Below are 13,273 nucleotides of genomic sequence, written 5' to 3' on the forward strand. Positions count from 1 at the left end.
GGCTGAGGTCACATCAGGTCCCTAGTCTTACGTTGAGGCTGAGGTCACATCAGGTCCCTAGTCTTACGTTGAGGCTGAGGTCACATCAGGTCCCTAGTCTTACGTTGAGGCTGAGGTCACATCAGGTCCCTAGTCTTACGTTGAGGTTGAGGTTGAGGCTGAGGTCACATCAGGTCCCTAGTCTTATGTTGAGGAGGTCCCTAGTCTTATGTTGAGGTCACATCAGGTCCCTAGTCTTACGTTGAGGTCACATCAGGTCCCTAGTCTTATGTTGAGGCTGAGGTCACATCAGGTCCCTAGTCTTATGTTGAGGTCACATCAGGTCCCTAGTCTTATGTTGAGGTCACATCAGGTCCCTAGTCTTACGTTGAGGCTGAGGTCACATCAGGTCCCTAGTCTTATGTTGAGGTCACATCAGGTCCCTAGTCTTACGTTGAGGCTGAGGTCACATCAGGTCCCTAGTCTTATGTTGAGGTCACATCAGGTCCCTAGTCTTACGTTGAGGTCACATCAGGTCCCTAGTCTTACGTTGAGGCTGAGGTCACATCAGGTCCCTAGTCTTACGTTGAGGCTGAGGTCACATCAGGTCCATCAGGTCTAGTCTTATGTTGAGGTCACATCAGGTCCCTAGTCTTACGTTGAGGCTGAGGTCACATCATCAGGTCCATCAGGTCCCTAGTCTTATGTTGAGGCTGAGGTCACATCAGGTCCCTCAGGTCCCTAGTCTTATGTTGAGGTCACATCAGGTCCCTAGTCTTACGTTGAGGCTGAGGTCACATCAGGTCCCTAGTCTTATGTTGAGGTCACATCAGGTCCCTAGTCTTACGTTGAGGCTGAGGTCACATCAGGTCCCTAGTCTTACGTTGAGGCTGAGGTCACATCAGGTCCCTAGTCTTACGTTGAGGCTGAGGTCACATCAGGTCCCTAGTCTTACGTTGAGGCTGAGGTCACATCAGGTCCCTAGTCTTATGTTGAGGTCACATCAGGTCCCTGTCTTACGTTGAGGCTGAGGTCACATCAGGTCCCTAGTCTTACGTTGAGGTCACATCAGGTCCCTTAGTCTTACGTGAGGCTGAGGTCACATCAGGTCCCTGTCTTACGTTGAGGCTGAGGTCACATCAGGTCCCTAGTCTTACGTTGAGGTCACATCAGGTCCCTAGTCTTATGTTGAGACTGAGGTTACATTTAACATACGTAGTTGTTTGAAAAGTTCATATTTAAGAAAATATTGATTTGCATTTGACCTACACCTGTAAGATGCATTTAGTTCTTCTGTTAAAATGATCATTAATTAGATGTCAAATGTTGTCTTCGGGGGGGGGACACATTAACATATTTAAGATGTAAGCCAATATGTAAATTATTCACTTTCACATAATTACTTAGATAAGAACTTAAAGCAAATAGCAGTGGTTTCTTGAAGCTCTTAATCGCATGGCTAACACGAGTTGTTGTATGTTAAATAGTTCATTATAAACCGGGTGGTTTGAGTCCTGAATGCTGATTGGCTGACAGCCGTGGTCTCAGACTGCGCATACCACAGGTATGACAAAACATGTATTTTTACTGCTCTAATTACATAGATAACAAGTTTATAACAGCAATAAGGCACGAGGGGGGTTGTGGTATATGGCCAATATACCACGGCTAAGGGCTGTGTGCAGAGATTCCTCGTTGCGTCATGCCTAAGAACAGCCCTTAGCCGTGGTACATTGGCCATATACCACACCCCCTCGTGCCTTATTGCTTAAAAACTATATAATCGTGTTACTCTCCATGTAGATTGCAATGCCCTCGAGTAAGAAGAACTGAAAGGGAAACACAGCTATAGTGTAAACATAGGGTTTATTGCAAATGTGCATTTTGCATCCATTACATCCTTTCAAAAGTATATACCTGTTTCATGGACACAATACAGCAACAATACCCAACGCTTATCTAAAAAAACACAAACATTACTGCTAACAAGAGTTCTCCCTGTGAACGACGTACACATGGTCCAGGTTGCTTGGTTTCGTTTGGAGGAGTAATGAGACGGTCTTTGGTAGTTAGAAAACACTTAAAGTCCATTGTGGAACTGGGTTATTCCTCCTCTCCTGGAGATATAGGCACAAGAGTCATGCCATTGATTCAAGTTGAGGTTGGCATCTGAACACGCAGAACATGTCTGCTAGGTCAAGACTGCATTCACAGCCTTTAGAGAGAAAAAATCAGCTGCTCAAATTCATCTCCAGGCCACTACTCTGAACATGTTAGTAAAATGTACAGAGCAAGGCATACTGGGTAGTAGATACTTCCATCCCCATAATAAATCATTTAACTGAACAGTTACAACGCTCCTATTAAGAAGTATTTCATTTTGTTCAGAATCAGAAGAAAAGTAAAATAGCAGGATTTTCCCCCATAAACAACACAACCCAACTGCAGAGAATATGATCTGAATCATGATTATGGCAATCCGTTATCGGCATTGAGGTTGAGATAGAGAAGCAACAAGCCTCTCTTTCTCCAGCAACAGTCCCTGCAGGATCTCCTAGATCCTCCTTCTCCTCTACTCGTTGTACTGAAGCTCAGGTTTGGTTCCCCGAAGACATGTTGCTTCTTCTTAAAGAACATTGACGGAGAATAGCAGTAGATGGTGGCAGGTGGAAACAGTCACAAGATAGTAGAGATATTGTCTGACTGACTCCTCAGAACTTGTACTGTCAGAAGAAGAAATCCGGGGGGGGGGTCTAGCAGAGACTGGAAGGCCGTCTCTCTGTCTGTCTTGGAGAAGATTTCCTTTTTCCTTGGCTGGACCTGGAGAGGTAAGCTGGAGGACGGGCCACCCTGGCATGGAGAGGCATCCCCAGGATCAGATCCCCGGGCCAGCCCCGTCTCTTAGCCCTCTCCCCCCTCTGTAGCAGGGGTGGTAGAGAATGGCTGAAGGGGTTGGCCCTCCTGGCCCCAGAAGGCCGGAGCCTCCCCTCTGTCCCAAGCGTTCTCCGGCTGGCTACATGTGAGCCCTCTCGTTTAGAGCCTTTGTCTAAAGAGAAATAGTCTAGATGTCGTAGGAAAGGCTCATCTTAGCTTTTATAGCTTCAGCCTACAGCCGCTAGTTAGAGCACCTTTTCAAGTGCTCCGTTGTGTTTCATCGTCTGTTACAGACAGCTTCACTGAAGTTGGCAGCGACGATTAGTTTACAACTGTCCAAGGCAGAACCACCTACACAGCAGAGCCAGCGCTGATGTGGCAGGACTGGTCAGGGTTATGGAGTCCCATCTGGGCCTGCTGCTGGTACTGGTTGTCCAGCCGCAGGGGGACCAGAGCGTCCGAGTCGGACGGGACCCGTTCGCGGAAGCTCTCCATCTGTTCTGGACTGGCCAGGTTCTTCAGAAGGATGTTCTCACGTTCTAGCTGGTTGTTCTTCTCAGCCAGCTCTCTGATCTGCTCCTTGAGGATCTCTACTTCCTCCCGGACTGCATACATCAGGTGGTTCTTCACCAGATCCTAAGATAGGAGAGAAGGAATGAGATCTACTGTTAGAGACGTCTGTTTAGAGAGAGAGAGAGAGAGTTCTGTGCAACTCATACAAACTAAATCTATCCATTTAGGCTGATTTAAAGCATAAGCTTTAAGCTATTGTACCTTACAAACACTTGTGGTAACAGGCCATACATATGGATACAGAGATTTGTACCATATGGCCTGTATTAAGGTCTAAAGTTGATCAGTAAACTAAGTATTTAATAGTCTGACTGCTGTACCTATCTGACTCAGAACACAGCAGAAAGAACATAGTCACATGCCACATCACATGGCACTGTAGCCACCCAATGTTGCAGGCACGTATAGTTCCATCTCTAGTATCCCTGCATATTGTAAATATGGCATTTCAACTGACTTTTTAGTATACTTACTTAGTGTATTTTTTTTTTTTTTTTTTTTTTTGTTCTAGTAATACATTGTTATTGATGATTGAATTGTTGGGTTTTGAGTTTGCAAGAAAGTTATTTCACTCCATTTGTCCCTGTGACAATAAAACCTGAAGCTTCTACTGTACTATTTTATTAATTTCACCTTTATGTAACCAGGTTGGCCAGTTGAGAACAAGTTCTCTTTTACAACTTCGACCCGGCCATGATAATATACTTACGTAGTTGACTAAAGATTAGTCTACTATGCTTACCAACGTACAGTATATGATTACTACGGGCATAGTGCATGAATTGGGTGGGATATAGAACAGCCCAGTCTACTTTTATTGGCTTATTATTTTACCTTTATTTAACTTGGCAAGTCAGTTAAGAACAAATTCTTATTTTCAATGACGGCCTAGGAACAAGTGGGTAAACTGCCTGTTCAGGGGCAGAACGACAGATTTGTACCTTGTCAGCTCGGGGATTTGAACATGAAACCTTTCGGTTACTAGTCCAAAGCTCTAACCACTAGGCTACCCTGCCGCCCCATGATGATGATGATATGAATGATAAAGTGTATAATGCTGCTTGTGATACATACCATTGCCTGTTCTATCTTGTTGTCAATGGCAACAACGCTAGCACCCGAGGCACTGTGGAGAGAAGAGATGCCATAAGTCAACATATCAAATCAATGCATTAGATCATAACGAACAAACGGGCGGCCTAGTAAGTCCCAGCAGACTGTATGCTCTCATGCTGACGCCAGACTGCCTTTATGGCACCAAGATACAACTTAGTCTTTATTTTTTTAGACGCAATTGCCGTGTAACGCCATCATCACAAATGTTTGTTTAATTTGTGTTTAGGCTATTTCTGTCCACGGATGAACCTTGCTACGACTCTGAACCTATTTTAGATTGGACATGTGTATGAAATAAACATCCTGTCTGCGCCACCCTTGTCCTACAATTCCGTATTTTTTATTTTGCAACCTAGCTAACTAGATACATTGTTGCGCGCTGCAAAGATTGACATAATATCGAGATTGTTTGAAGATACTCAATCCACTCCATCTACTTTTGTGTTTGAAGACGCACCGGGAGGATACATGCGGCAGGCTGGAGTCAAATTCCATTACTCTGACTGCACAGCATATATCGACATAGACTAAACAACTCCCGGTTATTTGCAAATACATACATATGACAATCTCAATCTCGAATTACAACAATTTTGATGAAATATTTTAATAAAATCTATTACGCACAAATGACGCATCAATAGCACACTAAATCCAGTGCGGTTATCTTATTTACCTGTTGTCGAGTTTAACAGACACCACATCTCCTCCTACTAACGAGGAGAAGAAGGAGATGCTGAAGTTATGCAACTGATAGACAGCAACCTCCATTGGTGTTTTGAAGATCTCCGTACTCATGTTCAGCAGTAGACCCGTTTGTATAATGCTTCTCGCCACGTTTGCGACTGGTTGAGTAGATAAATCTACCTCGACAGATACCAATCCGGGGTTACTGTATTCAGTTTAATCACTCGACTGACTGCACGACTCGATTCGGTTGCTTTTGTTGTGAGTTGAGCTGTGCGTTAAGGTTGATGTCGGTGATAGGAGGCACGTTACGTTTCAGCGAGTGAATCTATTTCTGCCACCGGGGGGCCTTTATAGTTGAACTGAATCCTGACGTCACCTGACGCCAGAATACATTATGCAAATCCGCCGTGGAGTGAGTTCCCATCTGCCCCCTTTTCTGACCCGTTTTTGAACTCCTACAAACACAGTAAGAACTCAGTTGTCCCGCAGACCGAATTATTTTACACCTTGAAGCAAATAGGCAAAATAAATGTTTCTTAAAATGTTTCTTTGTGCGTATTTCTTTTGAGTAAATGGTTTTGGTTGTTTAACATGTCATATATACAGCCTAGGAATAATTTGGCTTGTTTATTTCGTTGTTGTTTTACATCAGCTGAAAATACGTTTAAAGGAACGCTATAACGGAATTATGTATAAGTATTATAGGCCTAGTATACCTATTCATTGCTATTTTTCCATTAAATCGTTAATTTGTCAATGACCATGTGCAACAAACAGTTTGGGGATATTATGAAACAGCCAATAGAGGCAAACTAGAATCAGGATATATTGAATGCACTACTAACGCATGTGTTATTGGTTTATAACAGGATGTTGATATAATGTTTGCTGTTTTCAGTTTTGTTTTGCAGGTGTAATAGTAGAAGACACATTGCGGCATGTACAAAAGGAAGTTTGGGGAATCCTTATCCATAAGGGTACTTTTCCACCGACTGCAAGGCTCTGGTTATTTTCCATCGTTTCCTCTAGAACTCTGCTACCCCCTGGTGGCCGAGAGTTGAAATTGTTCATAATATTTACGGGTGTTATATTTTTAGGAGGACGAATAACGAGCCTACTTGGGGAGCGTTTTGGGGATTTTTGAACAATGGAATTAAATATATTACAGTTCATTTGTTATACGCAATGTGGTTTTGTTGTCCTAAAAGATCCTCACTATCAGGCAAGAGTTTCAGCATAAGGACATTTTATAGAGGGCAATACTGTCATACATAGCTCTACCCAGTGCATGCACCATACTAGCTGCCTTGTTGCTATGGGCTTTCACTACATAGCAACACAGTTACAACTTGAACACCTCCAACACCCATTTGTTTTGCTAATTTTACTTCATATAAGACACACAAAAAAATGTGTACTGTCAACCATTTTGTGAGGAAAGACATCATTTATCTGTAATCTGATCCAATTAGCAAGGTGAGACTCCAGTTTGGTCTCTACACCAACCAGATCTCACAGAGCCTTGTTGAATGTATTAGTATCAATGGTACCTGTCACTGGTGATTTCACGCTGTGCTGTGGAGCTGCCAGGCTTAGTACCCAACAGGGCTGTGGAAACAGCTAACTGTGTCCAAACTGGCACTCTATTCCCTATTTAGTGCACTACTGTTGACCAGGGCCCAAAGGGGAGTGCACTACTTTTGACCAAGCGCCCATAGGGTAATGCACTACTGTTGACCAGGACCCATAGGGTAGTGCACTACTTTTGACCATGGGCCCATAGGGTAGTGCACTACTTTAGACCAGGGGCCCATAGGGTAGTGCACTACTGTTGACCAGGGGCCCATAGTGCCAGTTGCAGCCCCAGTGTTGACCAGGGGCCCATAGTGCCAGTTGCAGCCCTACTGTTGACCAGGGGCCCATAGTGCCAGTTGCAGCCCTACTGTTGACCAGGGGCCCATAGTGCCAGTTGCAGCCCTACTGTTGACCAGGGGCCCATAGTGCCAGTAGCAGCCCTACTGTTGACCAGGGGCCCATAGTGCCAGTTGCAGCCCTACTGTTGACCAGGGGCCCATAGTGCCAGTTGCAGCCCTAGTGTTGTACATCTACTGTCTCTGGTTGGAAATACACTGGGGCAGCCTTTCTTAAAGTGAGGGAACCTATTAATGGTGCGTCACAACGTGTCAGAGTAAATGTATCATAATTTTCATGAATTTATTTGGCCAAGTGCAACTGCGGTCTCTGTTCAGTGCGATCTCTGCTTAGCAGCGGTCTCTGCTCAGTTTGGCAGCTGTGTGAGTGGGAGAGGGAGATGCCCTTGTGCTTCGTGGTTTACCAGATCTTTTTTTCCTGGAGTTTTCTTGAAGATCGCTCCGCGACACACGCTGCAACGCTGTCGTTCAACAGCAGATGCTACGCTGTAAACCACTGACTTGTCATTCCCACTCGCCAAATGGACTCACGCTCGCAACAAGTTCTGACTGAGCTCAATCGTCATGAAAAGCCAATACACCGATGAGTTTCTCTCTCCTTCATACAAACTTTGAGAATTAACGAGGAGCTAGAAATGACCAGGCCTACTGTACATCTTACTGTAGAAGTTCTTGTTGAAAACAAGTCTAGTTTGAAACCGTTGCTGTTAAAATACAAGTCATCATTTTTATTCTTAACTTGAATAAACGGATTGAAGCAAGATGCTTTTTGAGGTAAACACAGAAGAGAAAAACAGCAACAGCCCCAACCTAGACTTTCTTTCAACAATCATTTCTACAGTAAGATGTACAGTAGGCCTGGTCATTTCTACAGTAAGATGTACAGTAGGCCTGGTCATTTCTACAGTAAGATGTACAGTAGGCCTGGTCATTTCTACAGTAAGATGTACAGTAGGCCTGGTCATTTCTACAGTAAGATCTACAGTAGGCCTGGTCATTTCTACAGTAAGATCTACAGTAGGCCTGATCATTGTTCATCTGTACTGTTACTTAGAGTTTCACTATCATAAAGCCTGTGTGTGTGTTTTGTTACTCTTCTGTGTAATGGGGTCAATCCTTTCATTCCAGTTCAGAATTAAAATGATTTATTGAATTTTAACGGCAACAGCTCCAACATTGACAGATATGTAAGCGTTTTTAATGGGAGAAATAAACATGAATAGTTATTTATATGGCTATTTCATTGTTCTTTGTTTTTGTCTATATTGCATTTGTTTTAGGCATAAGGGAAATTAAATGTACCAATATTTACATATAGTTGCATATGTTCCTAAGCTTGGGTCCCAGGAAAACACAGAATTTCTCATCTGGGTCTCAGGCTGGAAAAGTTTAATAACCCTTGCACTGGGGGTAGTCACAGGGGTCATGGCTTAGTACTGGTATTTTAAAAAGGTGTATTGTACTGTTTCCAATCTAAATACTGGATGGAGAGAGAGACAGAGAGAGGGAGAGGGAGAAAGAGAGAGAGGGGATGGAGAAGGAGAGATAGAGAGGGAGAGAGAGAGGGATAGTGAGAGGGAGAGAGAGAAAGCGAGAGAGGGGGGTGGAGAAGGAGAGATAGAGAGAGGGGGGGTGGAGAAGGAGAGAGAGAGAGGGAGAGAGAGGAGGGGTGGAGAAGGAGAGAGAGAGAGGGATGGGGGAGAGAGAGAGGTGTATTTCTTATACCTCACACCATGAGAATGTAAACAAAGTACTGGTGTTTGACCAACAATGAGTCCTACTGTTTATATTCTCCTCAGTCATAATACCATGAGTCCTACTGTTTATATTCTCCTCAGTCATATTACCCTGAGTCTTCCTAGCGTTTATATGCTATAAGGGAAACTGTCAGCCAGCGTCCATTGAGATAAGTGTGCTCCAGCCTAAAGGGACCAGCAGGATCCATGACTCATTACAGAGCCTCCCAAAGGGCAGTATATTTCCCCATAATGCACTACTTTTGACCAGGGAACATAGGACTCTGCTCATAAATAGAGCACTTTACAGGGAAAAGGGTGCCATTTGGTACACATCCCTGGATCTATGAGTCATGATACAGCCAGTTAGTGGTTGAGCCAGACTTTCCATCAGATGTCCTGGTCGGAGAGCCAAGCAAAACACATTCTAACAATTTAGTCTCTCCGTATCTCTCATCTGGATCCCCATGGTGACCTCCAGAGGCCCAAGGCTTTGGATCCCCATGGTGACCTCCAGTGGCCCAAGGCTTTGGATCCCCATGGTGACCTCCAGAGGCCCAAGGCTTTGGGACCCCATGGTGACCTCCAGAGGCCCAAGGCTCACAATGGGGATCCAAAGCCTTGGGCCACTGGAGGTCACCATGGGGTCCCAAAGCCTTGGGCCACTGGAGGTCACCCTCTGGAGGTCACCATGGGGTCCCAAAGCCTTGGGCCACTGGAGGTCACCCTCTGGAGGTCACCATGGGGTCCCAAAGCCTTGGGCCTCTGGAGGTCACCATGGGGTCCCAACGCCTTGGGCTTCTGTAGCCCAGAGGAATTATGAGTTTCACATTACGTGGAAAAATTGTCAGACAGACCATGGAGTTTATGGAATATCCTGTTCTTAGCATTCATGGGGGAAACTACTAATCCTGAAGGTAAGCCTCTACGATGCAGAGAATCGCATAAATGCATGAACTGACAAGTGGGAGTGAGACATACAATGAAAACCAAATCACAAGCCATCAGTTTGTCACATAGAGAAAAGGGGGGGGGGGATGTCTCTGACAGACTCTTCTTCTCTGTAAAAACAATGAATGTTCTTCACCCATAGACAATGAATCCACTGTCCTACTGGCAACAAAACAAGGGTCCAAGAAATAATAATAAGGACAGTTTTTCCCCTTTTCTTATCAAACAGAATGGTTCAGTATTTTATATACCGACATAAGTATTTTAGTATGTTATACATCCAGCCTTCCAGACAAATTTGATTAAATGTTATAGAGGAGTAGGACTTCCCCAGTGTTTATTAACCTGTTACAAATCAACCAAAGGTCAACCTTCCCTACTATTCCTGCCAGTCCCTGTACCTCCTCAACAAACCAACCAATCACCTTTCTCTTGACAACGTAATGACAACATTCAATCATCCACACGCTCCAAAAAGGTTCTGAACACATGCCGAACGTGCTCCGACCACCACTTACCGCCGATACCCCCTCTGGGACAGACTAGGTGAGTAGGGGGGTTGGTAGTGGTAGTTCATGGCTCTCGCAACGCTGCTCAGACGCCTCTGTGTCTGCAGTGGGGCTGGGACGGCAGCAGGCGGCTCGGCTAGTCGCTGGATGGTGTGCTGGGCTGGCCCAGGGTATGGGAGAGGTGGTCTGCTTCTGGCCTGGCTAGGGAGTGGGACAACGCGGGGACGCGACCAACAGGCTCCCATCCCAATGACCAACAAACGAATGAGAGGATAGTGGAGAGACAGGGATGCTTTCACTGTTCTGTTATTCACCATTGTTTCTGGGTTTTTTTCAGCGATCTCCCTCAAAACACAAAGAGAAAACTGACGAGGATACCTCTGGATGTGGGCCAAAGCCTACGCACAACGCAGCACACAGTGGCACTCATCGTGTGATGTTCCAGAGCCGTATTAGGCCCATACCATCAGCAACCATTGTCACGCAACAGCTGTCCTTGCACTGAACGTGAACCTCATTTACAATGAGGGAAAATTCTTTAATCTGAAACATTTCTAAAACGGTTTTAAATGTATTGAGTACTGATGAAATCTGGTGTGCGACAGACTGGAGTAAAATCTTCTCTAACTGTCTCAGAGAGGCATAACTAATCGTCATGACGATCTCTATTGTTGAATGGAACCCTGTTTGTGTTTGTAAGGAAATACGAGTCATTCATTCTTCTGTGACATGGAACATGTAGCCAAGCTCTGCAGTATGTTGGGTCTGACTGAGTGGCACAGCGGTCTAAGGCACTGCATCACAGTGCTGGAGATGTCCTTTACAGACCACGGGTTCAATTCCATGCTGTATCACAACATGTGTTAATGTGTTACTGTGGCAGGTCAACAGGGCTTTCCTTCCACATCCCTGGTAATTCATGTGTTACTGTGGGAGGTTAACAGGGCTTTCCTTCCACACCCCTGGTAATTCATGTGTTACTGTGGCAGGTCAACAGGGCTTTCCTTCCACATCCCTGGTAATTCATGTGTTACTGTGGGAGGTCAACAGGGCTTTCCTTCCACAGTAATTCATGGCTTTACTTCCACAGGGCTTTCCTTCCACATCCCTGGTAATTCATGTGTTACTGTGGGAGGTCAACAGGGCTTTCCTTCCACACCCCTGGTAATTCACGTGTTACTGTGGGAGGTCAACAGGGCTTTCCTTCCACACCCCTGGTAATTCATGTGTTACTGTGGCAGGTCAACAGGGCTTTCCTTCCACACCCCTGGTAATTCATGTGTTACTGTGGGAGGTCTTCTGAATGATGATGATCACACACTGTGATCCCACGGTGCAAACACATTGTAATGCAGACTAATGACACACATATCCACACAGATATTTCCTGACATGGTGGGAATACAGGGACCGATCAATGGTAATTCCCTGGGAAATGTCAAGGTTGTCTCAAGAAGTGAGTCAATCCAGTTTGACAGAAATGGGGCGTGCTCGGTTTCCTTTGGCACTCTTTTGTACCTGGGCAAAATGCTAAGATAAATGTAGAGAGATGTATTGTGCTGTGGAAGTACTGTTCGTACCTGTTACAGTTGTTATTCACATTTAAAACAAGCTGAAGCAGGACATCGTGTCAAAAACAAGGGCATTACATTACACAAGGTTGAAGGTGATACATTGTGTCAGTCTTGTTGGTCCACAGAGTATCTGTAGAAACCACCAACTGAGCTGTGGCAGGTCAACGGGGCTTTCTTTCCACACCCCTGGTAATGCATGTGTTACTGTGGGAGGTCAACAGGGCTTTCCTTCCACATCCCTGGTAATTCATGTGTTACTGTGGGAGGTCAACAGGGCTTTCCTTCCACATCCCTGGTAATTCATGTGTTACTGTGGGAGGTCAACAGGGCTTTCCTTCCACATCACTGGTAATTCATGTGTTACTGTGGGATGTGGTGTGACCAGGTGCATGATTGATATCTATAGGAAATGTTAGGTTTTAGAAGGTCTGGCTAACTACCAGAGGCACAAAAGTGACAGACCTCTTGAAACTGTCTCTCAGTGTTATAGCAGACCTCTTGAAACTGTCTCTCAGTGTTATAGCAGACCTCAGTGTTATAGCAGAAACTGTCTCAGTGTTATAGCAGACCTCTATAGCAGAACTGTCTCTCAGTGTTATAGCAGAAACTGTTATAGCAGACCTCTTGAAACTGTCTCTCAGTGTTATAGCAGAAACTGTCTCTCAGTGTTATAGCAGACCTCTTGAAACTGTCTCTCAGTGTTATAGCAGACCTCTCTCAGTAATAAACTGTCTCTCAGTGTTATAGCAGACCTCTTGAAACTGTCTCTCAGTGTTATAGCAGACCTCTTGAAACTGTCTCTCAGTGTTATAGCAGACCTCTTGAAACTGTCAGTATTATAGCAGACCTCTTGAAACTGTCTCTCAGTTATAGCAGACCTCTTGAAACTGTCTCTCAGTGTTATAGCAGACCTCTTGAAACTGTCTCTCAGTGTTATAGCAGACCTCTTGAAACTGTCTCTCAGTGTTATAGCAGACCTCTTGAAACTGTCTCTCAGTGTTATACTGTCTCTCAGTGTTATAGCAGACCTCTTGAAACTGTCTCTCAGTGTTATAGCAGACCTCTTGAAACTGTCTCTCAGTGTTATAGCAGACCTCTTGAAACTGTCTCTCAGTGTTATAGCAGACCTCTTGAAACTGTCTCTCAGTGTTATAGCAGACCTCTTGAAACTGTCTCTCAGTGTTATAGCAGACCTCTTGAAACTGTCTCTCAGTGTTATAGCAGACCTCTTGAAACTGTCTCTCAGTGTTATAGCAGACCTCTTGAAACTGTCTCTCAGTGTTATAGCAGACCTCTTGAAACTGTCTCTCAGTGTTATAGCAGACCTCTTGAAACTGTCT

General features: G+C 44.7%; 1 protein-coding gene across 2 annotated transcripts in view; it reads right to left on the reverse strand.

Moving 5' to 3' along the window:
• Positions 1-1,826: 1,826 nt before the first annotated feature.
• LOC135545460 (TSC22 domain family protein 3-like) overlaps positions 1,827-13,273 on the reverse strand; it is a 64,302-nt gene continuing 52,855 nt past the window's right edge. The window contains exons 1-3 of one of the 2 annotated variants that reach the window (XM_064973090.1): positions 5,219-6,605; positions 4,501-4,552; positions 1,827-3,489 (exon numbers count right to left, since the gene is read on the reverse strand). In XM_064973090.1, coding sequence (XP_064829162.1) covers positions 3,205-3,489; positions 4,501-4,552; positions 5,219-5,340 — 459 coding nt within the window. In that variant the 5' untranslated portion in view covers positions 5,341-6,605 and the 3' untranslated portion in view covers positions 1,827-3,204. Of the gene's footprint in view, positions 3,490-4,500; positions 4,553-5,218; positions 6,606-13,273 lie in introns of those variants that run through there. The other variant, XM_064973089.1, reaches the window with a different exon arrangement.

The sequence above is a fragment of the Oncorhynchus masou genome, chromosome 9 (genome assembly GCF_036934945.1).
Source record: "Oncorhynchus masou masou isolate Uvic2021 chromosome 9, UVic_Omas_1.1, whole genome shotgun sequence".
Taxonomy (NCBI): domain Eukaryota; kingdom Metazoa; phylum Chordata; class Actinopteri; order Salmoniformes; family Salmonidae; genus Oncorhynchus; species Oncorhynchus masou.